The sequence below is a fragment of the Tinamus guttatus genome, unplaced genomic scaffold, assembly GCF_059628265.1.
Source record: "Tinamus guttatus ecotype Peru unplaced genomic scaffold, ASM5962826v1 Tinamus_guttatus_pri_ptg000123l, whole genome shotgun sequence".
In the NCBI taxonomy this organism is placed as follows: Eukaryota; Metazoa; Chordata; class Aves; order Tinamiformes; family Tinamidae; genus Tinamus; species Tinamus guttatus.
Window position 1 is genome coordinate 1,974,718 of NW_028288657.1, and position 27,547 is coordinate 2,002,264.

General features: G+C 58.0%; 5 protein-coding genes across 5 annotated transcripts; 3 read left to right on the forward strand and 2 right to left on the reverse strand.

Moving 5' to 3' along the window:
* Positions 1 to 1,205: 1,205 nt before the first annotated feature.
* On the reverse strand, positions 1,206 to 3,628 carry BAG4 (BAG cochaperone 4). The gene is made up of 4 exons (XM_088521505.1): positions 3,565 to 3,628; positions 2,786 to 2,994; positions 2,251 to 2,472; positions 1,206 to 1,738 (listed from the first exon to the last, which is right to left on the reverse strand). The coding sequence occupies exons 1-4, from the start codon at positions 3,626 to 3,628 to the stop codon at positions 1,241 to 1,243; spliced, it is 993 nt and encodes a 330-aa protein (XP_088377631.1). The 3' UTR covers positions 1,206 to 1,240.
* A 282-nt stretch (positions 3,629 to 3,910) lies between these two features.
* Positions 3,911 to 5,343, forward strand: LSM1 (LSM1 homolog, mRNA degradation associated). The gene is made up of 4 exons (XM_088521409.1): positions 3,911 to 4,036; positions 4,129 to 4,197; positions 4,301 to 4,416; positions 5,173 to 5,343. The coding sequence occupies exons 1-4, from the start codon at positions 3,991 to 3,993 to the stop codon at positions 5,341 to 5,343; spliced, it is 402 nt and encodes a 133-aa protein (XP_088377535.1). The 5' UTR covers positions 3,911 to 3,990.
* A 4,127-nt stretch (positions 5,344 to 9,470) lies between these two features.
* STAR (steroidogenic acute regulatory protein) lies at positions 9,471 to 12,702 on the forward strand. Its single transcript, XM_010224079.2, has 7 exons — positions 9,471 to 9,534; positions 10,057 to 10,170; positions 10,340 to 10,467; positions 10,548 to 10,706; positions 11,998 to 12,182; positions 12,404 to 12,497; positions 12,580 to 12,702. The coding sequence occupies exons 1-7, from the start codon at positions 9,471 to 9,473 to the stop codon at positions 12,682 to 12,684; spliced, it is 849 nt and encodes a 282-aa protein (XP_010222381.1). The 3' UTR covers positions 12,685 to 12,702.
* A 734-nt stretch (positions 12,703 to 13,436) lies between these two features.
* Positions 13,437 to 21,864, reverse strand: ASH2L (ASH2 like, histone lysine methyltransferase complex subunit). Its single transcript, XM_088521443.1, has 16 exons — positions 21,707 to 21,864; positions 21,036 to 21,105; positions 20,147 to 20,292; positions 19,244 to 19,332; positions 18,883 to 18,977; positions 18,586 to 18,681; positions 18,399 to 18,494; positions 18,116 to 18,191; positions 15,973 to 16,066; positions 15,380 to 15,597; positions 15,088 to 15,255; positions 14,593 to 14,786; positions 14,414 to 14,506; positions 14,135 to 14,233; positions 13,876 to 13,935; positions 13,437 to 13,544 (listed from the first exon to the last, which is right to left on the reverse strand). Exons 1-16 carry the CDS (start codon positions 21,862 to 21,864, stop codon positions 13,437 to 13,439), a joined length of 1,860 nt encoding a protein of 619 aa, XP_088377569.1.
* Positions 21,865 to 23,505: 1,641 nt separating this feature from the next.
* Positions 23,506 to 25,772, forward strand: LOC104577643 (nodal homolog). The gene is made up of 4 exons (XM_088521410.1): positions 23,506 to 23,578; positions 23,741 to 23,842; positions 24,740 to 25,509; positions 25,583 to 25,772. The coding sequence occupies exons 1-4, from the start codon at positions 23,506 to 23,508 to the stop codon at positions 25,733 to 25,735; spliced, it is 1,098 nt and encodes a 365-aa protein (XP_088377536.1). The 3' UTR covers positions 25,736 to 25,772.
* The last annotated feature ends 1,775 nt before the right edge of the window (positions 25,773 to 27,547 follow it).

Genomic DNA, 27,547 nt, shown 5'->3' on the forward strand with positions numbered 1-27,547 from the left:
CATGCAGAAACCCAGAACCCTCCCCTGGCCCCAGCACCGGCCATGGGGCTGCTCTTTGGGATCTGCTGACGCTCCAAACTCGGATTTCCTGCTGAATCCAAAGCCCGGCTCGCTCGGCCTGGCAGGAGCACAAAATCTAAGAGCAATCGGGCGTTTATGGGTCCCGGGACATTCCCAAGGGTCTGGACATCCAAGTGGACACAAAGGTCAGTGGCACAAACCCCACCGCATCCATTCCCAACCATCCACGGCTGGGACAGACCTTCCTGCAGCCAAATCCCAGGCCGGCTTCTCGCACACCCGGTTTCTCTATGAAGAAAAGCCACCTGGAGACACCTTCATTACAAAATGACATTTCAAAGTTGTCAGGGTTTATTATCTTGTGGCGCACGCTAATGACTCACTTAACACGTTGGGACCAGCAGGCTAATGGCAGAGCGGGCTCCTCCCTGCCCGCGTATCACGCGGAGCCAGCGAGCACGGAATTTGCAGCGGGATACAGAGGACATGACAATTAAAGAGCGGAATTTCACCCGAGGGAACCAAAAAAGCATTTCCAAACATCCTGCTGTTCAGGGCTGCTCTCTCGCGTTGCTCCCGTTTGTGCCGGTCTCTTTCCGTGGCGGAGCTGCAGTCCGTGTTCCTATTTCCATACAAACCCCCCTCTTGGCAGCAGAGGGGTGACACGGCCGGGCCAGCGTCCCTTCTCGCGGCCCCTCGAGCGCCCTGACAAGCCAAGGGAGCCTGGGGCACCCGGCAGCCGTGTCCGTGGCAGGGACGGCAGCTGAAAACACAGACAGCAGCTCGGGAGCAGCCCGGAGCCTTGTTGTCACCGCAGGGCCCTTGGGGCACCATCTGCAGCACATTCCTGCCATTCAGAGACCTGTTGTGGCTCCAGGAGGTACCTATGGATTGGGTCGGGTATCGGGAACTTTACTCTGTACAATCCGGTTTCCTCCTGCCGATGAAAAGCACGTGGACACCCACAGAGGCCTCCACAGTGGTAGAGAACTTACTTCAATCAGTGCCGCTCTTCCATACCCCAAACTCGGTGGCTGCTTCCATCCTCTCTTCATTTGTCCGTAGGCAATTTATTTGCTGGGGCCGGGCTATCTCCGTGTGTTTCTAAGTGACCGTTTATTGCTTTTTCATTGTCAATAGTGCTTAAGAGCTGAGATTTCACAGAACTCAAACTCTTTGGGGCCTCAAGGACTGGCTGGGTGATGTGACCGATACGTTTTCACAGGCCCTTTCTTTCCAGTTTTTCCAGAATGGCCTGAATTCTGTGGACAGCTTCCTTCCTCGCCTGCCGAACACTGTCCTGACCACCAGTCTCTATGGAATCCAGTTCCAGCAGCAACTTGGTCAACATCTCCTCCAGAAGCCGGTAGGATTTCTCTGTCTTTTTCCCTACAAATTCATCCACCTCTTGCTCGAGCTGCTCAGCCTCTTCCATAACGCGCAGGATTCTCTGGATCTCGGGCGGGATAGCTGCGGAATTTGTTGAGGACGGGTCCCCAGCTCTAAAAGCTGCCTCCTGGTGGCCATCCAAAGGCTTCCGAGCCCCATACATGTGGGGCTGGGCGCTGTACTGCACTTTGGGGATGGACGGGGACGCTTTGGCATTGAGCAGAGGTGGTTTCTGCTCGCTCATCGTCCCCAGGTGCTGGTGGTTGACATCGGGATAGTGGCTCTGCGGGTTTGCACCGCTCTGCTCCAGTTGCTCATAAGCAGAATCCTGCAACCAGAAGAGAAAAAATCTTTAAGTGCATTGCCCCAAATCGCAGGTTTTCTCTCTCATCCTGCATTGAGCAAGGAGAGCCCAAGGGAGGGAGGAGGCTGAGGAGAGCAGGGCAGAAAGGGACTCAGTTTTCTAGAGCATCATGCGCCCCAATGTCACAGTGCTACGTCCTAGCAACCTTCTAAGAGCCCCAAAAAGGAACACGGGGCACGCACCTCTTCACCGGGGGGATTTCTGACAGCAGAGACGTATTTGGCCAGAGACCCATTTCTGACCCATTTCAGACCCTGCCTGGGCAAATCTGTTATCTCCAGCACCTTTCTGCAATTCCAGCTCTGGATCTTGCTCTCCAGTGACTCAAGATTTCACTGGCCGAATTCAGGAGAACTTCTGCTTTGTTTCCATGCTAACAGAAGCCAACGAAAGGGGCATTCCCAGGGGACAAACCAGCTTTTGAGGAAAGCAGAAGGATTTAAGAGCCAGGACGCAGCACTGAGACCGACCGTTACCTTCGGGTCGTGTGAGAGAGGACAAGGAGGGATCCCGCTGCTGCTCCAGGACGGACGGGATTCGGACACGAAGGGATTCCCGTGTGCCGAGTACCGCGGCTGCATCCCGTACAGCGCGCAGGGAGCCCACGGCTCCTCCTGGGGCCGGGGCTGCGGCACGGAGCCCTGCGGGATGGCTCCGGCTTCTCCGTACGGATACTGCGGGACAGGCATGCCCGGAGTCTGCAAGGAAAAGGGCAAAAGCACAAGCGTCATCCCAAAGTCATTTGCAATCAGCCAGAATTACCACAACGCTCCAAACAGCTCTGGGAAGAGCCACGCTCAGACTCAATCCCAAGTTCCTGCTTTTCTAGCCCACGGACGCATCCTCTTGGGAGAGGAGAGCGACGAAATTTCATTTTTTACAATGAAAAAGGGCAGCGTTTGCCGTCCAAGCCACACAAACCCATTCACGTGCCTCGAAGCCCAGGCGGTGCCCGTCGGGGTCGATGCTCCAGCCCGGCTCGCCGCTCCGACCGGGATCGCCGCCCCTCACGCGCGGCGGGGAGTACCCGGCTCCGCGCTGCCGCCCCGCGGAGGAGCCTTCGGCCGGAGCATCCGCGGGGCCGAAGCTCCAGGGGGCCGCGGGGGACGGGGGCCGGTAGGAAGCCGGGGGCTCGGCGCCGTACGGGGGGTAGGCGCTGCCGTAGGCGCCGCCGTAGGCGCCGTTGGAGTAGGGCGAATCCAGCGCCTGCGGAGAAGGAGAAGGGCGGCGGGATTAGCTCAAAACGCGAGGAGCCTCCCAAAAACAGCAGCTGCTAAGGGGAGCGGGAAGGACACCAGGAAAAGAAATCCGGGAACGCCAAGGGAGCGGGAGCACCGACTAGGGCCTTGCTCAGAAACGTGCCGCAAAAACGTCACCTCGGGCAGGAAGTGAAGATAAGTGAAAACGGTGCTTTGGACGCCGCCAGCTCGCTTGTTTTTGGATTATTTTCGGGTTGTTTTCCCTGTTTTTCAGAGAAAAATGCCCGTCCACAGCCAGGACACCCGAGTAACGTGGGGACGGCTGCAGCGCAGGGAGGAGCCGGAGGTAACGGGGAGCCCTGGGGATAACGGGGAGAGCCTGGAGGCAACGGGGAGCCCTGGAAGGTAACGGGGGGTTCCGAGGATAACGGGGAGCCCTGGAAAGTAGCGAGGGGTCCCGAGAGTAACGGGAGGTCCGTCCCGGGGGTAACGGGGTGCCCCGGGCGCAGCGGGGCCCGTAGCGGAGCCCCGAGGGAGCCGGCGGCTCCGCCGTTACCTGCGTCCGCTCCCAGGCGCCCGTCGCGCAGAAGGGCCCGGGCCCCCAGGGCGAGGCCCGCGCGGCGCCGCGGCGCGACGGGCACCCGCGGGGCTCCATGGCGGCCGCGCTGCCGCTGCCGGGGCCGGGGGGCGCGCGTCACCGCGGCCGCGCCAATCGCTGCCGGCGCCGCCGCGGCGCCCGCCAATGGGAGCCGCACGCACGCCCTTGGGCCCGCCCCCCCCACCGCGGCCAAGGGGCAGCGGCGCCGCGGGGGGCGTGTCCTCCGCGAAAGGGGCGTGTCCTTCCCGAAGGAGGCGTGTCCTCGGGGGCGGGTCCTCCTGTAAGGGGCGTGTCCTCCCCGAAGGGGGCGTGTCCCGCGCGCCGGCCCGCCCCGGGGCGGGCACGCGGGGCCAGTTCCGGCGGCGCATGGCGGCGGTTCTGCTCGGCCCGGCGGAGGCGGCACCGGCGGTACTGGCACCATGAACTACATGCCGGGCACGGCCAGCCTCATCCAGGACATCGACAGTGAGTGCGGGGCTGCGGGCGGAACCGGCCGCCGCCGCCGGGTCCCGGTGGTGCCGGTCCCGCCGCTGACCCGCTCCGCTCTCCCCCCGCAGAGAAGCACCTGGTGCTGCTGCGCGACGGGCGGACGCTCATCGGCTTCCTGCGCAGCATCGACCAGTTCGGTAGGTGCCCCGGAACCGTTCCCACCCCCCTCATCCCGGTCCCGGGGCTCCGGTTGGGCCGTCCCGGAGCCCCCTCCCCGAACCGGGCCCGCCTCCCCCGCAGCCAACCTGGTGCTGCACCAGACCGTGGAGCGCATCCACGTGGGCGCCAAGTATGGAGACATCCCGCGGGGCATCTTCGTGGTGCGGGGCGAGAACGTCGTCCTGCTCGGAGAGATCGTGAGTGCGCGGCCGAGCGGAGCTGCGGGGTCCGCGGGGGCCACAGGGCGTTTATGGGGTGCCAAGGGGGCCCATAGGGGCTCGTGGGGGTCCGTGGGCTCCATAGGAGCTATAGGGGGTCTGTAGGAGCTCTAGGAGGTCCATAAGGTCTATAGGTGCCACGGGAGGGAGATCTGCGGGGTTTCTTTGGCATCCATAGGGGTTATCAGGGGTCTGTGGCGTTCATAGGAGCTATAGGGGGTCCATAGGTGTCACAGGGGGGACCACAGAACCCTTATGGGCTCCATAGGGGCTATCAGGTGTCTATGGGGTCTATAGGGGCTATAGGGGGTCCATGGGATCCATAGGTGTCACAGGGGGGTCCATAGGATTCCTGTGACTCCATAGGGGCTATCAGGTGTCTATGAGGTCCATAGGGACTATAGGGGCCCATAGGCGCCATGGGGACTATAGAGGTCCATAGGCACCATGGAGGGATCCATAGGCTTCCTGTGGCCTCCATATGAACTATGGGGGTGTCCATGGGATCCATAAGAGCTACAGGGGGTCTATAGGGTCCATAGGTGCCACAGGGGGGTCCGTAGGGCCCTATGGGCTCCATAGGGGATCCATAGAGGCCCTGCAGTTGCTCGGGCAACCTGCGGGAATGGGGCAAAATGGGACAAAACACCAAGATGAGCCGCGGAGGTCGCCCCGAGCCACGTTGCGAGACACGATTCTGCGGGCCGTAGCGTCCCCTTCCCGTGTCCCTCACAGGACCTGGAGAAGGAGAGCGACACCCCGCTGCAGCAGGTCTCCATCGAGGAGATCCTGGAGGAGCAGCGGCTGGAGCAGCAGGCCAAGCACGAGTCGGAGAAGCTCAAAGTGCAGGCGCTGAAGGCGCGCGGCCTCGCCGTGCCGCGCGCCGACACCCTCGACGAGTATTAGCTGCCCTTTCCGGAGCTCCGCATGGAAAACGGTCGCATTGGCAGGTCCGTCTGCCAAGGATATCTTTATTTTGAGGTGTTCTTCCACAGGCCATGGCCGTTAAGGCAATGCCTTTAGTTTCTCTTCACAAGAGCCTTGCTAAGGACGAGCGAATCGCTCGGTTGTCCTCGAAGGAACCGAATGCTCTGGCGAGAGTGAGATTTATGTTCAGGAGGCAAAGCCCTTTTTTTTTCTTTTTTATTTCCTTCTCATATGTGACTCTGGGCAAATGTGCTCGTTCCGTGACCTGTAAATAAATCCTGGATCGCGGCAGTGCCCCATTTGCCCGGGATTTGCTGAGTTCTTGCCTGGTTCGCTTCCTGCAAGGACCGGCCTCGTTCCTGGCTGTGCTGCTGGAGAGCCCCCAGTGTGGGAATAGGGGGGCTTGGTGGAGCCCCAACAGCTGGAGGGATGAAACAAAGCCCCTAATATGGGACTGGGGGGGAGATGGGTGGTGTCCCAACATCTGGATGGGGCTTGGTGGAGCCCCAACATCTGGAGGGATGAACTAGAGCCCCCAGGGTGGGAATAAGGGGCTTGGTGAAGCCCCAACATCTGGATGGGTCTTGGTGGGGTCCCAACATCTGGAGGCTGAAGCAGAGCCCCCGATGTGGGGGGGCGGGGCTGGCGGATGGCGCCAACAGCTGGCGGGGCGGGGCCTGGCCCGCTACGTCACTTGAGGGAGGGGGGCGCCCCCTGGCGGCGCAGCGCGCCGCGAGGCTCCGCCCACGCGGTGACGCGGCGCGTGACGTCACGGCGGAGCGCGCCCGCGAGGACCGGGACCAGCACCGGGACCGCTCTGGGCCCCGCCATGGAGCTCGGGGACGTCGTGGCCGCCCCGCTCGAGGCCCGCGGAGGTAGCGCCCGGCCCGGCCCCCCGCTCCCCTCTCCGCTCCCCAATCCCCGCGCTCCTTCCCCCTTTCGTGTCCCCCCTCCTGGCCTCGCCTCCTGCTCCCCTTTCCGTTCCCAGCTCCCTGTCCTGCTCCTTATTCCAGTCCCCTTTCCCAGTCCCCCACGCGACTCCTCTTCCCCTCCTCATCCCACCCCAGTCCCAGCTCCGCATCTCGTTTCCCGCATCCCAGGCTCTGGGTGCCAGGATCCCCACCCCGGGGACCGGGAAGCCCCTGGTGCTCCCTGGAGAAGCTCCCAGCTTCCCAGCGCGGAGCCGGGCGGAAGCTCTCCCGGGATGGAGCAGCCTGGGAGCACTGTGGGGCAGTGAGCGGTGTATCCCGTTCCCATTCCCCCTTTCCATTCCCATGAAAGCCCTTGGCCAACAAGCAGGGCTGGGAGCTCTGCATTCCCCTCCGGAAAGGGAGAGAAGGGGAAAATTTGGGCTTTGGTTGGAGCAGGAGCCGGAGCGATGGGTTTGCCCCTGCGGGAGCTGGGCAGAGCCCCGGGATGTGCTTAGCTCCGAGTTTAACTCCGGCATTTCCCTAGGTGTGGGAGCGATGCTTTGGACCTCGCCATTCCCAAAGCCAGAGCCTGAAATCCGGCTTTTTTTGCCCCAGCAAGTTTGAAATACGGAGCTGCAATCCCGGCACAGCTGCTGCGCGTTCCCTGCTGCTGGGAGGCGATTCCAGGTGCTGGTTAACAGGGAACAGCTGCGTGAAACGGGCTCTTCCCCCCATTCCCGGGCGGTTTCCGCAGGTGCTCGCAGGAGGCTGCAGCCGAGTGCTCGGCGGAGGAGGCCGGGATGGGGACATGGAGCTGGGAAGGGGCGCGGGGATAAGGACCGGGAGCAGGATGCGGAGCAGGAATGGGGATGAGGAGCTGCCTGAGCTGCGGCCCAGGCCGGGCGCTCCATGGATGGGAAGCACAAGGAGACGGGCGAGGAGCTCGTCCGCAGGAGCTGAGCCGGGAGCCGGAGCGGAACCGGCAGCCGCGAGCGTCGGAATGCCAGAGACATCCCGTTGGCTCCGCGCTCAGCCGCCCATGCCCCTTTTCCTGCAGGGATCTGAGGCCGGAGAACGTCCTGGAGGACGGCGGCGAGTGACACCTCACGGATGGGCCCTGCGGGTGCCCTCCCGTTTCGGGGCCGTTCCTAGGGAGAGGAGCCCGGCCCGCGGCTCCGGAGGCCACGTCCGCATCTCCGACCCGGGAGGCCGCGAGGGGACAGGTGAGCAGGACGCCGGGGCGGGCGGCACCTCCTCGCCGTGTCCCCTCCGTGCCGGGCAGACGCCCCTTCCTCGGCACCGTGGTCACGAAGCGCCTCCAGGCCGGGATCCCGACGCCGCCCTCGTGCCGGGCGCAGGGAGCGCGGGATGGGGCCGGGCGGGAAGATCCGCGGCCCCCCGGCTCGTGCCGACCCGCAGCCCCGCGTTGCCTCCTCCAAGGACACGCGGGACACGGAGCGGTTTTCCATAGGGAAGGACATCCGCCTGGCGCGAGCTGACAGCGAGGGCAGCTTCTCCATCCCCTGCGGAGCGGGATGAGGGCGATGCCACGGGCTCCGCTCGGGCAGATGATGGAGACGGAGCTCCCAGAGCCTCCGCGCGGTCGGAGCCGGTGGCACCCGCTGACCACCCCTCTGTCCATCCTCCCCCGCAGCCAACGGACTTCCCTGTCCTTCCCTGTGCCGTCCCGGAGCCCGGCCCGGTGCCGCCGCGCTCCATCCTCGCTCTCCCATATGGACCGGCGCCGGCTTCCCGGACCGCGCAAGGCCCGGCTGCTCCGCATGGACACGGGCACCGCGCGGACACCCGGAGCTCGCGGCGGTGGTAGGTTGAGCGGCGCCCACCCGGGGTGCGGGATACCGGGATGCCAATGGGATGGGCTCGGGAATGGGCAGCACCATCTCCTGCCGCGGAGCCGCCTCCTCTCCGGCAGAAGGGCGGGAATCCCGCGGGGCCGGAGCGCTCCGAGCGCCGCCGTTATCTTATCGCGACCTCCGCGCTCGTTTTATCTGCGGCCGCGGAGCCTGCGGGCGGCCTTGGCGCGCGGGGGCCGGGGCGGCTGGTGCACGTGGGTCGGGGGTGTCCAGCCCACGTCCCCACGTCATTTATTTTTGCATTCACCGCGCGCAGGGACCTTTGGTTATGTTTCTTTATGTCTTATTTATGTTTTATGTCTTATTCGATGCCTCACCAGTCCCTGCTGGCTCCCGGGATGCAGCTTCCCGCGAGCACCGTGCGGATGCCGCAGCCGGGAGATGGCGGGGGGGATTTTCCCCCAAAAACCAGCCCCGGGATGCACCAATCCCCGGATGCACCAGCCCCGGGATGCACCAGCCCCTTCCCGTCCTCCTCCTCATCCCGTGGCGTCTCCGTCGGCTCTCGGCCGGTGCCCGGCCGCGCCGCGAGGGCTCCCGGCTGCAGGTGAGATGGGAACGCGCGCGGCCGCCGCGGGACCCCCCCGGCTCCTGCGTCAGCGGGGAGGAAGGTCAGGGCGCGGGGGCTGACGTCAAAGGAAGCGGCCGGGGCCCGCGCGGGCGCTGCCGTCCCGGCCCGTAACTCATCCCAGAAATGTCACTTGGTCCTTGAGCCTCCGCCGGGAGATAAGCGGATGGGGAGGGGGCAGCGGGGGGCCCTCCCATCGCGGGGGACCCCGTGCGCTCGTGTCCGCCTGAGCCCCCATGGAGGCTCCGTGGCCGTTTCATCCCCGGGTTCATCCCGTTGGCTCCTAAGGCCGTTTTACCCTCTGGTGACGCCCCTGGAGCCGGCAGGGATCCGTGTCCCGCACCGTCCTGCAGGGACGTGTCCCGGAAAGAAGCCCAGGAGCTCGTTTAGGAGCCCGTTTCCAAGCAGGGGGCTCCTTCCCTGCCCTCATTCGGCTCTGGACGCCGATTCCAGCCCCTTTGCTCGCCGTGGAGCGCGGCCGGGTGCACGTGCGGCCGCAGCTGCGTCCCGGGGCCCCCGCGGCCGCCTGCGCGCGGGGCCGGCCCCGGCCTTGGCCCCGGCCCGGCCTGCCCCGAGTGACGGCTCTTATCGCGCTGCTGACGAGCGGCATCCTTCAGCGGGCGCATTTAAGGGCGCGCGCGCCCAGGGCCGCGGCAGAGGAGCACGCGGAGCAACCGGCACACGGAGCAACCGGCACGCGGAGCGGCAACAACCGGAGCAACCGGCACCCGGACCGACAACAACCAGAGCACCATGCTGCCTGCCACCTTCAAGCTCTGCGCTGCCACCTCCTACCGGCACCTGCGCAACGTGACCGGTGAGGCTGCGAGCGCGCGGCTCCGGTGCCGTTTTCCCCCCCGGGTTGAGTTTTCCAAAGGCTTCGTGTCCCTGCTCGGCTCCCGGGTGGTTTCGTGGCGTTTCCAACGGCAGCATCTGAGATGGTGCCGCAAAGCGGGTCGAGCTCCGCTGCCTGTTTGGAGCCCTATCCGGATCCGCCTGGGATAAATCCTCTCTGGCCATGAGGACTTTGTTACTGCGTCCCGTTTCCTCTGGCCTCTCCCGAGCACCTTCCCCTGCCCTGTGAGCACGGAGGGGTTCGATGCTCCTCGGCATTTGCACGAACATCCCCCGTCCCCATGCACCGGAGCTCGGACTCGGGGCGGAACGTGACTTTTACAGCCTGTTCCAGAGCAGTTTAATAGCAAAAACTTTGTGCGTGTGCAGGGACTTCAGCAAAAGGAGGCGAACGAGGGTGTTTGTTAGAATTTGTGTTTGTTTCAACGCGGCGCCTGCCCCGCTGGGCCGCGCCGGGCTCCGCTCAGCGCCGCTCTCTCCGCAGGTCTACGGCGACAAGCGGCCGCGGCGCTCGGCCAGGAGCTGAGCAGACTGTCCCGCCGCGGCGCCGCTCCCGGCGCCTGGATCCACCACGTTCGCCGGAGAAGCTCCTTGCTCGGTAAGTGCCCACAGACCGGGCTCCAGCCCCACTTTTATGGATCGGGAGAGATGAACTTAATTCCTGAGGCTCCCTGTGCCGGTTACATGATCTGGATGAGCGTTATCCGGTGTTGTGATGAATTGAGTCAATCTTAAAGTCATGCTGCTTTTTATCCGAACGCTTCCAGGCTCCAGGCTGGAGGAGAAGCCCTTCAGCGAGCTGGAAATGTCGTATATCAAGCAAGGAGAAGAAGCCCTCCAGAAGTCGCTCAGCATCCTCGGCGACCAGGACGGCTGGAAGACGGAGACGTCGGCGGTAGGAGCTCGGCGTGCGGCGGGCCGGGCTCGTCCTGCCGGGAACGCCGGCCGTGCTGATCCCGCCTTTCCCTTCCGCAGGATAACGGGGACAAAGTGCTGAGCAAGGTGCTCCCGGACGTGGGGAAGGTTTTCCGCCTGGAGGTGGTGGTGGAGCAGCCCCTGGACGCGGTGTACAGCGAGCTGGTGGACAACATGGAGCAGATGGGGGACTGGAACCCCAACGTGCAGGAGGTCAAGGTGGGACACGCGCTCCAGGGGCTCCTCAGCTCCTTCTCGTTCGAGGTAGCTTTGATAGGAGCCTGAGAGGGACTTTGCCCATTGCAGCAGTGATAGGGGACACTTCTCCATCCGTCCTGTGCCTTTAGGAATGGATCAGCCAGATGTTCCTTTAGGAATGGATCAGCCAGACTTCTGCCTTGGCTGTTTTCTTTTTAATGCTGATAAAAAGCTCATTTTGCAGTAATTGCGTTTTTTTTTTTGAGAAGTTAATTTTTCAGACATGTGAGGCTCAAAACAAAACTTATATTAGCCCTTTCCAAATTGCTTTTTTTTCTTCCTCAATTATGTTTTCAAGACATTGGCCTATTCTCCCAATGCTTTAAAAATCCTTATACCTTCCAAACAATTGATTTCTGACTGGTTTTGAAAGGAATCTCAAAATCCTTAGAGGAAAGTCCTTGAAATCATGTTCTTCATGAGCTTATCCGGAATGGGTTTTAACTACTGTCTATATTGAAGCCTGGATATTTCTTAACAAGTTGAAGTTTCACATTTTTGTTTGTACTGTTGTTCAAGTAATACTATATTTTAAGCAAATAATACTATACTATATTTTAGTAATGCTATAATGTATTATAGTATTAGTAAATACTGTAATACTATAATACTATATTTTATTGCCTTATTTGCTTAGAGTGTTAAAAGATAGCATTATTTGTTTAAAGTATAGTATTCATTTGCTTAAAATATAATATTAAAATATATTAAGCAAATTTTTTTTTAATGGAAGGGAGAAAGAGGAAAAGTGCTTTCCTAATTGCTATTTAAACAATAAGTACCATGCTGAAAGGAGTTATAAAGTGTGACTGGAGTTTAAGCTCTTAAGAAAATAGACAGTGGTAAAATTCATGCTTTACCTGATACATGAAGCAGAAGTGATGCTGGAGGACTGAGAGTTCCCTTTGCAGTGAAATACATGTGTATTTCCTATAGAAAAGTAACTGTCTAGTGCTTAACTGCAAAGTTTGTCCAGTTATTTTAAAATAGTCCCAACATGCAGGAAAGCATCTCAATGTTTTGCAGCTTGTTCTTGAAACAAGGGCAATTTCAGGAGTAAGATCTTTTTTTTTCAACTTAGCTCGAGATTGATATTTTGGGTGGAAACAAACACTGTTTCTGTGAAGACTGTTAATTATTACAGCAGGAGCATGTATTGGAGTGTGTGCTAGGACATGCAGTAATCCAAGTAAAAGAGAAGTAGCTGTTGCTTATAGCTCAAAAGTTGATGTTGTGACTTTCCACCATGCAGATTCTGCAGAAGATCGGGAAAGACACCGTGATCACCCACGAGAAAGCGGCCGCCGCTGCCGGGAACATCGTGGGGCCGCGGGACTTCGTCAGCGTCCGCTGCTCCAAGAGACGCGGCTCAACCTGCGTCCTGGCCGGGATGGCCACGACGTTCGGAGCGATGCCCGAGCAGAAAGGATTTATAAGGTACCTTTTTTGCTCTCACTTTATGCATTACTCTCTTTGTTTCTTTGGATTTCTTCCCTCCGGAGGGAAGAAATCCAAAGAGTGTCGTTTCTTACACAATCAAATTCATATTACTTTGGAGCGCAAAGCTGCTTTAATTGCAAATTTCAGCAGCAAAAATAGTGCTTCATTAAAACATTAATGGTGGTGATGGGATTAAGTCACACGTTGTCTGCACACAGAGCTGAGAACGGCCCCATGTGCATGGTCCTGCGCCCAGTGTCCGGCAATCCTTCCCAAACCAAGTTAACGTGGCTCCTCAGCATCGACCTCAAGGTAAGTTTGCGGCAAAGCAAAGCTCTGGAATTCTCCTGTTGGATCTTGCCTTTCCCCGGATTGACCCTCTGCTCTTGTCCAGGGGTGGCTGCCCAAGACCATCATCAACCAGGTGCTGTCACAGACTCAAGTGGACTTTGCCCATCACCTCCGCGAGCGCCTGGCCCGGACGGTCGGGACCTGCTGATGGCACCGACCCCGAGCGGCACCTTCCAGGGGACATGGACTAATGTGTTAATTAATTGGGTGGGCAGCTCTAGGCTTAATTTTGAGCCCTGCCTAAGCCTGGCTGTAAAGGCTGTTGGTACAGAAAGGGCTTTCAGTAATAAGGGGAACTGGGGAGGCTCTGTGCCCCAGCGCAGCACTTAACCAAAAAAAACTTTATTCCCTCTTCCCTAGGCAGAGCCCACGCTAACTTATTTTCCTGTACAGACTTGCAGAAGTGCATTTAATATTTATTCAGGCTCTTCCATGGTGGTTTTGAGAGATGGCAGACAGGTCTTTGGATGCAAGAAGAGTGTGTTAAGTAGCTCTTGCTTTTCTGAGGTGTAGCTCCTCAAACCTGTAACTAAAAATCTCAGCAAACTGTATCGGTTTTAAAGAAAGGCTTTTTATTTGTAACTGGGTTCCAGTTTAATAAAAAATATGGTTTGGGCAGAAGCCCAAACCTCCCTCTTGCTCCCACACAGTCTTTCTGGATGAAGTTGCTCCCAAAGAGCTGTGGGGCAGGGGGTCCAGCTGCAGCCTGTGCCCCCTAAACCCAGGAGTTTGAGAACTTTCAAGTTCCTGAAGCAGCAGCTGTTGACTGCACAAAACACAGAATTGCAGATCCACTCCAGCACCCTGGTAAACACGAGTCCTGTGCGGGTGTTGCCGCCTCCGAGTGTTCCAAGGGCCGAACGTTCCCTGGGAACAAACCCCCCTGGAGCTGCTGCCTCTTTAGGGCTCCCAGGGGGGGCTGCGGCGGCCGTCGACCTCCGTCTCCACGTGGTACAGGACGTCGGCCAGCGTGTGCTCCACCACGGCGCCCCAGCCCATGTCGCTCATCTGCAAGGGGGGACAAAAAGACCAAAATTATCCAAACAGGGATTCCTTAGAGGTGCTTTATTTCCTTTGTTTTCCCCACTGAAATACTCAGAATATCTGTTTTTGGTAAAGAATTCAGACTGAGTATTTTCCAAGGCAGCTTAAGGATTTTAGTTGTGTACACAAGTAGTAAAGATGTTCCTTCCTTTAGAGAGCTACACTGTCCCAATGAGGACAATCAAGAATTTGACATAGTTGGGGGGGTGGAAAAATGAGATTAAGTGCCTGTCAGTGACAAGCCCTGAGGCTGTCGCAAAGGAAGGACAAAGCAGCAGCCTGAAGTTTTACTTACTGGGTGGTAAGTGATGTCTCGGGGAGGATACTTGAAATATGGTCCAAAGTTGATGGAAACCTACAAAAAAACAGGTATGGCAGTAGCTAGAGAATGCATGAAAAATAATAATAGTCCCCAGTGGTACCGGAGCACATGAACAGCGCTCTCATAAAGTTCAGGCCTAGCATTACAGAATCATTTTGCTAAAATAATCCACCTCCCCTCGAGGCAATCCCCTTTAAAGGTCGGAATTCCTAAAGTGCACTGCAATACCTACCGTGCAGCCTTTGTATAGAGAAATAGCAGGAAAATAAACGCCCTCAAAAATGTCCTTAAAGGCAACACCTTGGCTGACACCGTTTTTGAAGAAGATGATCTGAAAAGGAAAATTTGTAATTAACACGTGAGGGCCAAGTTCCTCCCATTTCCCTCATCAGCTTTATTCCACCCCCCCGCTTTACGACATGCCAGACTATAAAAACTTAATGCCCAACTTTGCATCAAGGCACTAGTTTCTGTCAGAACATTCCCAGGTTGCCTCCACCATGGAACTCACCTGGCTCCCAGGCGCTTGTTTCAGGCTCTTCTCTGCTTTGTCCACAAAATCTTTTTCCTCAAAGTACAAGTAGCTTTTGAATTTTATCAGAGCCTGGAACGTGGGGAAATAACTATGTCGAAATGAGGCTAGAGGAGCCTTTTTTCCACTAGCCAACGTCTCGGAGCTGCAGATCTTACCTTATCTTTGTAGGTATCCGGCAGTGATTTAGCAGTCTCGGTATCTTCCGGAAGACTGATGTAAAATCCCAGGATATCCCCCTGTCCGTAGCCAGCCGAATAGTGTTTCCCTATCGACTGGTGAAACTTCGTTCCCTTCTTGCTGCGCCAGGAGTAACTGAACTTGTCGTATCCCAGCGGTGCCTGGAGATTCCCTACAGAAAACAACGTTTCTCAGGAGCGTGTAACAGGAACATCACAGCTGTGCGCCCCCATTCCAGTTTGTTTGTTTGCTTTTTGGCTGTTGCAAAACTTTCTTGCCATTAGCATAAAGACCTTGACTCAAGCAAGGCCAGGCAGGCAGCAGCGCCAGGGCTGCAGTTTACAGCACCTGCTGAAAATTTTCCACACGCTAAACAGGGTGGAAAAACACCAGCCATGACTTTCTTTTGAGGTCTAAATCGGGGAAGAAAAATAACACGTAGGAATGCCTGCTGATGGGAAAGGTTGATTTACCGAGCGGCTGTGACCAGCCTAGCCTGGCAGCCGTGTCCGGCGGCATCTCGTCCATGGATATCTCGAAGTACCACGCGCCTTTCCGCACGCCGTGCGAGGCCCGGACCATGGAATAGCCCTTCTCGCCCACCACGGTGAGCCGGTCGTCGGAGATCTTCAGCTGGGGAGCTGCAGGAGAGGAGGGGGCACCGGGCAGCGCAGCTGCGTGGAACGGCACGCGGATGCGCAGAGGTGGGTTGATTCCTGCCTCTTGATTGTGTTTGGAATGTCAGTGAAACAAGGAGCTCTGTACCTCGGTCGTGCAGCGCCAGCAGGACCCGCTCGTACAGGCAGGCTCGGTAGAGATCCCCGGGAATGGGCTTTCCCGCCCAACAGTCCAGCTCCAGTTTCTCGGGATCGGGCGCGTGGGGGTCCGGCTCGGCCAGGATGTAGCGGTACCCGTCCTTGTTGAAGGGGTGCTCCAGGGGGTAGCCGTGGGGAGGCAGGCGCTGCGCCGAGAACAGCGGGTCGCTGCGGGACACAGGGACAACGGGGCGGTCTCGGGGTGCCCTGGGGCGCCGGGATCCCCGGGAGCGAGTTCGGGTTCTGCACTGCAGCCTGCCCAGCACAGCCTGCCACAAAACACACCCGCAGTGCTCGTGCTTCCACTTCCAGGGGGCTCCTTGCTTATTTAAAACCATTCCTAGCACAGACCTAAAAACTGTCTTATGTGACTCCTCATAAACCTACCGAGGGCAGAGCCGGATGGGAGGCATTTGGGGGCATTAAAACTACAGCTGCCCCCTCCCACTAACAGCCAACAGGTTGTACGGGATGACACTGTCCCCAACTGTACCACACAAGGTGTTGGTACCCGTCACCGCGCCGCCCGTGGTAGCTCTTTACCTCCTGGTTTTCTTGGCTGTTCCCGTCGTCCCGCCGTCCTGCTGCTTGCGTTTCGCTCCCCTTCCCTTCCCGCTGCCTCCCGCGGCGATTCCGCCTTTGAACAGAGATCCCGGGGATTAAACGAGGGACGACCGGAGGGCGCTCGCGAGCATGGAGTCTCCACACACGGAAGCAGCCAGATTTAAAGCCCTTCGTTAGCTCCCGTGCACATTTAGATCTGGAACGCTTGATACAAAGCCCAGGAAAATCTGGAGCTTATTAGCACTTTCTGAAACGTAATTTACAGGTTACGTGAGAGCTGGCAACTAAACGAGCTCAACTCAAGGTTTTAAGAGAAGAATTATGACTCTGCTCTCTCATCAGATGATCTACAATAAGCTGCGTTTGGTCTCAAAGCAGCACCGGTGGCTTCCGTGGAGATTCCAGGCTCGCGGTCCCGTGTGGTTTTTGCAGGACGTAAGCGCTCGGCATCATCTGGTTAAAGCAAAGTTGCCATCCCAGCGACACACGCTTTGCTGGAGAAGCACTTTGACACCAACACCTGCGTTAGCGATAAGCACGTAAAGTTAATTTCAATCTAGAAAATAAAATATTCCTAAGATGGGGAAAAAAAGGAAAAGCAATCGAGGTGTTTCTCTTCAGCACCACCCAACGATTACTGTGATTTGTAGAACGAAGAGCACGACACTTTGGATTACAGCACCCAAATTTCACTTGTGGACAAACTCCAGTACAGGACAGGCCGCATTTCAAATTATATATTCATTTATATACATATGATTATGTAATTTTATATACATTATATGTATACTCATACCGGTATTCATTTTTTAATATATCAAAAAGCGTAATGATGGAATGAATAAACAATTCCAAAAAGCAAGGTACTGCAGAAAAACACCTTTTGCACTGCACACTAGGTTGTAACTAAGAATATAGCAGGTCTTGAAATTATCAGCATTCCTCTTGCAGTGGAAGGGGCTCGGGGCCTTGGAAGGAATATCATATTCTGCACAAACGTGACCAGCTGAACCTAGTTTTAGTACAGACAAACGTTCAGATTCTCCTGTTTATGGCCATTTATGTATCTAATTAATCAGAATATCATAGGAGTTTGCAGATTCAGAGCACTGATTTAGGCATTAAGATTTAGAGCTGCTCTGAGACTACAATAAGAGCAGGTTAAATCCTAAAAGGAAAACCAAACTTCACTGAGAACACAACTTTAAACCGGGCAGGTGAGACAGAATATGATAAATCAAAAGCTTCCAAGGGCTAAACTTTAAAAAGTGAAATTGTTGTTTTCTATTAAAGTATTACTGCAATCACGACAGGACACACTTTTGATCTTTAATCGGGTTGAGCTTCTAAGACAATTGAGCAAAAAAGCTTTCCAAACCACAATAATACTTAAGTTTTAGAAGCTGAAAGGCAAATATTCACCTCCCAAAGAGGCTCCACCTGTAAGAACAGAAGTGGCACCATGTATTTGCCAAACTCGTCATAATTTGAGGAAAAACAACCGGCACATGGAGACAGTGTAGCCTTAGACATCTATACCTTATTTAAATATCTCTTACTAGGTACTAATTCAGGATGCATTTTATAAGTAATGGTGTAGTCTTGTGTACAAAGAAATCTGATAGTGTGCGTTACTAGCTTGGTAAAATAATTTTAATCAGCAAAATTCTGATCACGGCTCTTGCTTCACTAAGAGGAACAACAGTAAAATGCAAGCAGTAATTTTATGGAAGTTTAATATATTAAATTCCTATTATCACTCTCAAATCTCAGGGCAAGGAATAAGGGAAATCTGGGTACATTCATTAAAAATATCATGGAAGAAAACTTTCTCAGCTTCTCAGCTTCTCAGCTCAGCTTTCTTACATGCATCCACTTGGGCTGGCCACCAAAAAGAATCAAGCTGAACATCTACAATAAGGTAAAGTCAATCTATCCCTATAAAAAAAGTAAGGTCGGGTGGGCTCAGTGTGTTTTGAACATAAAGATAAATTTGTTATGTGAATTGCGGTTATTAATGGTAGGATTTCAACCGATGAAACTGCACAGGTGCCCAGGAATGACACGTAGAAAATACAGGTTAGTTCCAAACACTCAAAAAATGCCTAATTAAAGGACTTGCCATTTAGGTTTCCGCTCGTGGATACGGCGTTGTTCTGTTTCTGGTTGTCATACGCTGGCCCGATATTGGCGAGATCCTGCAAAGCGAGCAGACAAACACAGACTCAGCCAAAACACGGAACGTTTCCACTGGGGAGGACAACACAGCACAAGGCAACAATCTGGCTCTGTATCTTGGCGAATTCTAGGCTTTTGATGGCATAAAAGCCACCAAAATACAAGGCAAAAAGGACCCTCCCTGCCAAACCCCTCAATACACTTTCCCTGCATTTCTAAGTACATACTTGGTCGAGAAGTCCAAACTTTGGGTAATCCTCTTCTGGATCTTTACTCCCTGGGTCTGGATGTTCTTTCACCAAGAACACATCTCTCTCTTTACACTGAAGCAGAGGAGTTCAAGTTAAACGGCAGCAGATCACACTGAGTTCTTCACAGAAAAGGCTAAAACATGGCTCAAGTTTAATTACTTACCATTGTTTTGACAATATTATTAGGCCAAGTCATCTTGCCAGGTCTCTGTCTTGTTGTCATACACTCCCAATATTTATCGATGAATGGGATAATATCCTGTTTTAAGAAAAAATCAAATCAAATCAAGGCTGAGCAGTGCTGGCATGGGGAACTTGAGGCCTTTCGCACTGAGCTGTTGCATCATTTTAATGCATCTGCCAGTGCTGACAACTAAAAGTCACGCTGCACTGCCAGCATTCGTTTGATCTTGCTCTTTAGTGAAGTGAGAACTTCGTTTAATCTTGACCCCTTTCGTACCTTATCTTTGGAGAACATAGTTTTTGGGTGCTCGTCTTGCGTCCTTGACTGCCACGTTAAGTTGGCCAGAGCACTAAGGCACATTTCCTTGAGATCTTAAAAACAAAAACACACCAAAGCTTGAGTCACACTCCTTAGGGAGAGGATGAAACACACACAGACACTTCCCATCTCAGGAAGCTTACAGCAAAATAGCAATTTTGAGGAAAAGTGGCGCGTTTGTCACCCATTTGTCATTTTTGCCAAGCTCTGGCAAACCCTCCCACAGATGTTAGACAAAATGGATTACTTTGCACCGAGGATTACATATAATCTAGGATCATTTTGGACCAAAGTCCAGTGACTGTGTTTTTACGCTTACTTGCTTGTTTCCTTAAGAAATAGGTGTTCCCACTATGGTGGCAAACGTTGCAATGGAAACTGTAGTTGGTCATGAAAGGCAGACAGGATCTGGAAAAGACCAAACTGAATTGGAGGCTCTGACAGGCAGATTTCCTACAGCAGCCAGTAAGAAATGGGGATTCCTCTCTCTCCTCATGGTCAAAAGCAAATTAAGTTCCATGATATTTCCTTCGAATTACAGAATTCTCTTGGCATAACTTGCTTAGGTTTAAGTGTTATCCCCTTTTTCTTTTAGGCAAGTCCTGAAATGCATTCAACAAGAGAATCTGAGAGCGACTGAGGGGGCTGGCTCCTGGACAGCCTTCTGATGTCTGTACCAAGATTTTTTATTAAAACTTGCAAGAAAATGTAAACATCTCCAGGTGTGTTTGGTAAAATTTATTATTATTTGCATAACATACAAACACACAGTGTCAATTCTCAAGGACAAGGACTGTGCCCTTCTAAATGCTCCCATTTTTGCTCACACAAACCTACCCTAAATCCAGCATCTATTTTACCACACAATGACCCTTCAGAACTTGGAAGTTCTCCCAAATGGGGTCTTTCCTTAAAGACTTTCTTCCTTTGACCTCCTGCATGACTAAGGACCAAATCTGACCTAACACCTCCCGGTCAGTTAAATGGAAGGTTAAATTAGTGCACGTAACTTTGCGGCTGCACTGGCCAAGGATGCTGCTGCTGCAACTTTAATTTTCCTCGGGTTTAAGTTGTTCTTAATTAGCCTCAAGCAACAGGTACCACAGGGCAGGGAGGCTGCCACCTGCCAGCCAGATTCACACAAGGGCATTGGCGAGGGGGTATTTTTAAGCAAACAGGGGCCACCAAAGGCCCTCGAGTTGCGCGGGCAGCGCTTACGTACGTGGTGTCGATGCCGAACGTGTCTGCTGTGAACCACTTGGTGCAGATGCCACACTGCAGCTCTATCTCTCCAAGCTGGCGGCCGTTCTCCTCGTCCACCGAGCCGGCCTGCGCGTCCAAGGCTTCGGAATTGTCCCCGGCCCCTTCCTACAACCAGAGCAGATGGATCAGTGTACGTGGAAGGGCTTCAACACTGGCCAAATTAGGCAGGAAAAAGGGTTTGTGCAGTAGCCCTGTGTGGTCACATGCCCACCCCGTGAGCGAGTTAATTACTTGATTGATTTAGTTTGTTAGGACAGGTTGGATGTAAAGGGGCACCAGCTGTAACAAATGGTTCTTCAAATGTTAAAACTGAGGCCAGCAAGATGCAAACTCCCGGCAGGGTCATGGGAATGTGTGTTCTTTAGATTTTTATTTTCTGAATAAAGAACTTTTTTTGGTACTGGTAGGAAGCTGAAGAGTGCATTAACACTATGACTTTACTCAGAGCTGATGAAAATCCTCAGCTTTCCAAGACTCCCAGCGTGTTTGGTTGTGAAACAGCTACTTTTATTCAGAAGATAAAACGTCTTTATTCAACCAAGTGATGGGTTTTCCCCTCGTCTACGCCGTGGCCATCCCAGGAGCAGGGCAGGCTGTTCCGCCAGCCCCGACGTCCACGCCGAGATACTGTCGCGCTCCAAAACACGAAGCCTTTGGGGGTGCACAGCAAAAAAATAAAGAGTAAAAGAAGGACGAGGTACAGGGGAGGGCAGCAAGCAGCCTGGCCAAGGATAACATCACCTGCGTGGCAATGACCTTCTGGTGGCACTGGCAGCATCCGAGCGCTGCTGCCCCACACAGGGGGTCCCGGAGTCCCCCTTATCCCAGGAAGGGCTGGATAAACCTACCAGGGGGTCCTTGCCGTTGGTCGAGTCGGTCTCCAGGGCGGCCGTCACGTCCCCTGCAGCGGCGTCCGCCCTACGATGGGGGCAAAGGGGCTTCGGAGGCGGCAGGGGAGCCACCAGGGCCCCCGCGTGGGGGGCACGAAGAGGGGAGACCCCCCCAGCTTGGGCTGGGGGTGAAGGGGGCCCAACAACCTGACAGTCCCTAGGGTGACAGGAAACCACCACCCCGAGGGGTACCAGGGTAACCAACACCCCGAGGGGTACCAGAGTGACAGAGAAACATCACCCCGAGGGGTACCAGGGTAACCAACACCCTGACAGGTACCAGAGTGACAGGGAACCACCACCCCGGGGGGTACCAGGGTAACCAACACCCCGAGGGGTACCAGGGGGACAGGGAACCATCACCCCGAGGGGTACCAGGGTAACCAACACCCCGACGGGTACCAGAGTGACAGGGAACCACCACCCCGAGGGGTACGTAAGGGGTAGGAGAGGGAACAGGGAAGAGACGGGCGGGGAGGAGGGGGGCAGGGCCCCCTCCCCGAGACCCTTACGGTTTCCAGGGTAACGGGGAGGGGGGGCAAGGAGGGAGAGGGAAGGAGAAAGGGAGGGGGAATCATGGCGGGGAAGGAGAAAGGGAGGGGGAATCATGGCGGGGAAGGGCACCGTACCCGGCCTCGCCGTCCGCAGCACCCGGCTCCGGCGGCGGGGAAGGGCCCGCGGAGGCCGCGGCGGCGGGCGGTGGTTCCGGCGCAGCCTCCACCTCATCGGGAGCGGGAGCAGCAGGCCCGGCCGCGGCCGCCGATGCCGCCGTAGGCGCCGCCGCCATTTTGAGGCGGCAGCTCTCGCGAGAGCGCCGTGCGGAGAGCGCGCGGCTCTCGCGAGACTCCCGGCGCGGCCGCCCGCGGGCCCCGCCGCGAGCGGCGGCGCCACCTGCCGGCGGCCGCCGGGAACGCGCGGGAATTCGGGATCACCGGGATCGGGGCCGGGATACGCGCCGGGATCTGCCCCCTCCGCCGCTGGGATCCGGCGGAGCCCGCCCGCCACCTCCTGCCTGCCCGACCTCCCCGTCCTGCCGCCGTCCCCAGGGGCTCCAGCGCTTCCCTGCAGCCGCGCTGTTCCCAAGCCCCCGGAATGGCAAATCCCGGGATGGGGCTTCGTGCTGGCTGCTCATCCCAGCCCTCCCGAAAGCCGCGGACGGGCTGACATCCCCGTTCCGGGCAGTGTCACCTGTGCTGCTCCGGGGGCAGGGAGCGCAGGGATGCAGGGACGGAAGGGGAAAGATGCTCCCGGAGCAACTCCCGTCATGACATCCCAGACAGGGATCGGGCAGGCAATATCCACAAGGTCGGGGGCTGCAGGGAAGCACTTGCTCCCTGTCGGCCCTTGGAGCCGTGGGGCAGCGGAAGCAGGATGGGAGCAGGGACCACGCAGCTCTGGAAGCTGGAGAAGCAGGACCAGCAGAATGTGGGAAAACCCCAGGATGTGGGACATGGAGCGATGTCTCGGGATGCCCCACAGCTCCTGCAGGAGCAGGTGCCTGCGGAGGAATGAGCCAGGGAGGGATGAGGCATGGAGAGAAGGAGAGGGGGGAGGGATGAGAGCGATGGGCAGGAGCGGAGAATGGGAAAGGAGGAGGAAAGAAGGACGGAGAGGAGGGAGCATGGAGAGAATGGAGAGGGAGGGAGGGATGGAGAGAAGAGGGATGGAGGTAGGTAAAAGCAGGGAAGGATGGAAATAGGGATGGGGACGATGGACGGGGCCGGGAAGAGAGGATAGGGAGAAGGAGGGAGGACTGGGGAGATGAGACCGGGACAGGCTGGAGGATGGGGAGAAGCACAGAAGGAGGCAGATGTGAGGAAGCGGCATAGGGGGGAGAATGCAAGGGAAGAAGGCATGGAAAGGAGGAAGAAGGAGGGATGCAGAGGAGGAAGAAGGAGAGATGGAGAGGAGGAAGAAAGAGGGATGCAGAGGAGGAAGAAAGAGGGATGCAGAGGAGGAAGGACGAATGGAGAGGAGGAGTGTTGCAGCTTGGAGCGGATCAGGAATGCCAGACATCGACTTCACAGAAGCTGGAACTGACTTGGTTTATTTCGCATTACGTATCACAGTATATAGCAATTAGCATAGCAACATCTCGGCAGAGCATCAGTAACTGGTTACAAGCATTAACGTATTAACATATCATAGGTTGCTAAGCCGTACCCAAGTGCCTAACCGCAAGATTTAAAAACAGTATCTCAGCCCTAGGAACTTCCTCAAGTCCAGGAGGTGCTTCCTTAAAAGTTGTTCACCGAAATGCAGTGATTCTGCACGTCAGCCTTTTCAGTCCAGGTTAAGGACGGTCAAAGGCCCCCCCCGTACAACGTCCCCCTGCAGAGGAAGAAGCGCTGCAGGGCAGGGAGGGGGCCCGGGGCGGCGCTCGGGGGCCGGGCACATATAGGGCGGCGGCGGGCGGTGCGTTGCAGCCATGCGCTCCCCGCTGCTCGCGCTCTGCGCCCTCGCGCTGCTCCGCCTGGGCTGCGCACCCCGCGCCCCGACCCGCGCAGCGCCCCATGCACCGACCCGGGCACCGACCCGCGCACCGACCGGCGCAGCCTCCCATGCACCGACCCGCGCACCGACCCGCGCAGCGCCCCATGCACCGACCCGCGCAGCGCCCCACGCACCGACCCGCGCACCGACCCGCGCAGCGCCCCGCGCAGCTCCGCGCTGCCCCCCGCTCATGCTGCAGCTGCTGCGCGCGCCGCCGCCCCCGCTGCGCGCCCCCGACGCCGCCGCCTCCGCGCTCAGCATCGCCCCGCACGGTGAGTGGTGCCCGCAGGAGCCCCGGGGACGCTGCCGGGACATCCCCCGTCCCGGAGCATCCCTGTCCCTGGCATCGGGCTCCCGTGTCCCCGGGCATCCGTGTCCCCGGCTATGCTGTCCTCGGGTTTCCCTGTCCTCGGGCAACCCCCTCCTGGAGTATCCCTGTCCCCGGCACCAGGCTCCTGTGTTCCCAGCACCGGCACTGTCCCCAGGCTCCCATGTCCCCGGGTATCCTTGCCCCCTGGCTCCTCTATCCCTGGGTTTCCCTGTCCCAAAGCATCCCCGCCCTGGAGCATCCCTGGCACCGGACTCCCGTGTCCCTGGACATCTCTGCCTCTGGCTCCTCTATCCCCAGGTTTCCCTGTCCTGGGGCATCCCCATCCTGGAGCATCTGTCCCCAGCACCCTCCCCAGGCTCCCCTGTCCCCAGGCATCCCTGTCTCAGGACATCCCTGTCCTGGAGCATCCCTGGCTCCGGCACCAGCACCATTCCCGGGCTCCCGTGTCCCCAGACATCCCCGTCTCTGTGACCAGCCCGGCCCTGAAGCATCCCTGTTCCCGGCTCTCCCGTCCAGGATCGGCACTGTCCTCAGCTCCCTGTCCCTGAGCTCAGCACTGTCCCCAGCTCCCCCGGTCCTCAGACATCCGTGTCCCAGTGCAGGGCTCAGCTCTGGCTCCAAAGCCGGGGACACCTGCCCCTGGCTCCCAGCCAGGATTGGGGCTCCCAGCCAGGATTGGGGGGATCACTGGCTGCTTTTCCTGGATTTCCCCCCAGGTTGCCCGCAGGGACAGAAGTCCCCATGGCGGGAATGGCACCCTGGTGGCATCTGTCACCTGTGGGATGGGGACGGGGCAGCGCTCCATCCGGCGCATCCCTCATCATGCCTCCCATTCCAGGGGCGCTCCGGCACGGCTCCCGCTGGGCTCTCTCCTTCGACATGAGCTCCATCCCGAGCGCGCAGGAGGTGAAGCTGGCGGAGCTGCGCGTGCGGCTGCCCGAGCCCTGGCGCTCCCGCAACGTCACCCTGGAGCTCTACCACAGCCCACGGGAGCCATGCGGGCAGAGCCGGAGCTGCCCCCGGCACCGGCTCCTCCTGGGCACCTTCTCCGGCAGCTCCTCCTTCACCCAGGGCTCCTGGAAAGTGTTCGACGTCACCGGCGCGCTCCGCGCCTGGCTGCACCAAGAGGCGGCTCCTGGTCCCCGGGGCGTCCCGGCGCCGCGCGGAGCGGAGACGGTCCCGGCCACGGCGGTGCCGAGCGCGCTGGACGCGAGCGCCGAGGAGCCGGATTTGCCCGCGGACATGGCGGATCGCGTCTTGCTGCTCGTGTTCTCCAAGGACACGTCGGCCCCGGGAGACTGCAGCCTCCTGCGCAGCGCGGAGGCCTCCAAGCACGTGCTGCGCGACGGCGGCTCCAAGGAGCCGGGCGGCCGGCGCCAGCGGAGGAACAGGAAGGAAAAGCAGCGGATTAAAGTGAGCGACGTGCCCGCCGCCGCCGAGGACACCAGGCCCTTGTGCAGGAGGGTGGACATGATGGTGGATTTCGAGCAGACCGGCTGGGGCAGCTGGATCGTCTACCCCAAAAAATACAACGCCTACCGCTGCGAGGGGCAGTGCCCGTCGCCGGTGGACGAGACCTTCAAGCCCACCAACCACGCGTACATCCAGGTAAGGGTTTTCCGCCCGCGTTCCCGCTTTGCCGCCCCGTGCCGTCCCCGCTCACGCGCGTCTCTCCCCGCAGAGCTTGCTGAGGCTCTACAAGCCAGGCCACGTGCCGTGCCCCGCGTGCTCGCCCGTGCGCATGAGCCCCCTCTCCATGCTCTACTACGAGAAGGGCGAGCTCGTCGTGCGGCACCACGAGGACATGGTCATCGAGGAGTGCGGCTGCAACTGAAGCGGGCTCCTCCCGGGCTGGGAACGCCGGGAAACGGCCACGGAGCGGCCCCGGGAGCATCCGAACGGCCACCGATCAACCCTGGGAGCATCCACGGATGCACCCCAGGAGCATCCACGAGGACTAAGCGGTGGAGCTGGGAACTGCCTCCCAGCGATAGCTCCAAAGGGAGCAGGGAGAGAGGAGTCTCTCGTGCCACCAACGCAGCCCAGGGTGCAAAGAGCCACCAGGCTCCGGTGGCGCGAGGACGGGGACCGGCCGCTGCCACGGGCAGCAATGGGAAGTGCCAGGTCTGGGGGCGCTGGGCACTGGGAGGTGGCGCTTTTCCTTTGGCACATGGTTGCTATTCCGGTGGGAAGCGGAACCGGAAAGACACAGCTTGGCTCGGACCCCTCCGGCCACTCACTGGATGGGATCCGACGGAGGGGTGCAGTTGTGCAGCTCAGCAATAAACTCGATATTTCCAAAAAGCTCCATGGCCTCTGCTGATTTCCACCACCTCCGCTAACCTCCTGTTCCCACCTGTCTCTCCGGGATGCAATTCCCTCCCTTTCGTGGCAGCTGGGACATGCTGCGTGGGATGGGGTGCATCCCTGAGCTCCCACTTTGATTTCTTCAGCGGGAATAAGGGAAAGCGGCTCCGGCGGCTCCCTCCCCCTGCTTTCCTTGTCCATTCTCCGTGTGGATTGGGATGGAGTGGGAATGGGAGCGGGATGGCAAGAGGGAGCAGAGGGGCAGGACAGGAGCCCTGCAGGTGCTGCAGGAGAGGGGTTGACCAGGTGGCACGGGATGCTCCGGGGGGCCGGAGGGGGTGACCAAGTGACACAGGACACTCCAGGTGGCCGGAGGGGGTGACCGAGACACACAAGGGCCTCGGGGTGGCCAGAGAGGGTCACCAAGTGACACACGGTGCTCCGGGGTGGCCAGGGAGGTGACCAAGTGGCACAAGGGCCTTGGGGTGGCCGAGGGGGTGGCCAAGTGACACGGGATGCTCTGGGGTGGCTGGAGGGGTGACCAGGAGGCGCGAGGGCTCTGGGGTGGCCGGGGAGGAGACCGAGTGACACGAGCTGCTCCGGGGTGGCCGGAGGGGACAGCCAGGTGGCCGTGGGCGCTGCGCCGCCCCCTCCCCTCCCCTCCCCGGCCCAGCAGCCGCCGCTTCCCACTCCACATCCCAGCGCAGCCCCAATTATCCGCAATCCACATCGGAGGCGGCGCATAAACAAACGCGTCTGGTTCCCAGCGCGGAGCTCCCCTGGGCTCCGTCACCCGCCGCCGGCGGCTCCTCCTCGCGCCCGGCGCGTTAGAGGGTCATTTGCAGCAGCCGTTAACCTCGGCGCTGGCATCTGGCTTCCTTCCGAAATCAAAGCCGAGATTCTTTTTGGGCCTGTTCCCCTGCAAAACAGCAGGTCGCTTTTAACGCCTGCGGTTGCATCAGCTGGGGGTGGGCAGCGTCTGCCCCCAGCCCCGCTAATTCCGTGGGAGTCGGGTCTGGGAGGTCTCTGCCCCTCCATCACACTGTGATGGAGCAGCTCCGGAATTATCGTTGGGAAGGGCAGGGCAGACAGATGACCTGGACGGTCATTCCGTTTGGAAAAGCAGGACGGGGAAATAAAGGCTTTAAGGAAACATCAAAGGCGCAGAGCTGGTGTTGGGAACAGCCCTCCCCGGAGGCCAATCCACACCGGTGGCCTCGGGTGGGTTCGGCAGGGAGGGACACGGGGCCTTCGCCCCACTCGGGGCAGCAGGAGCATCACTTGGAGCTCACCATGGGGGGACCCGCTCCGGAGGTTTGGGGCCCTTTTGGCATCCGCA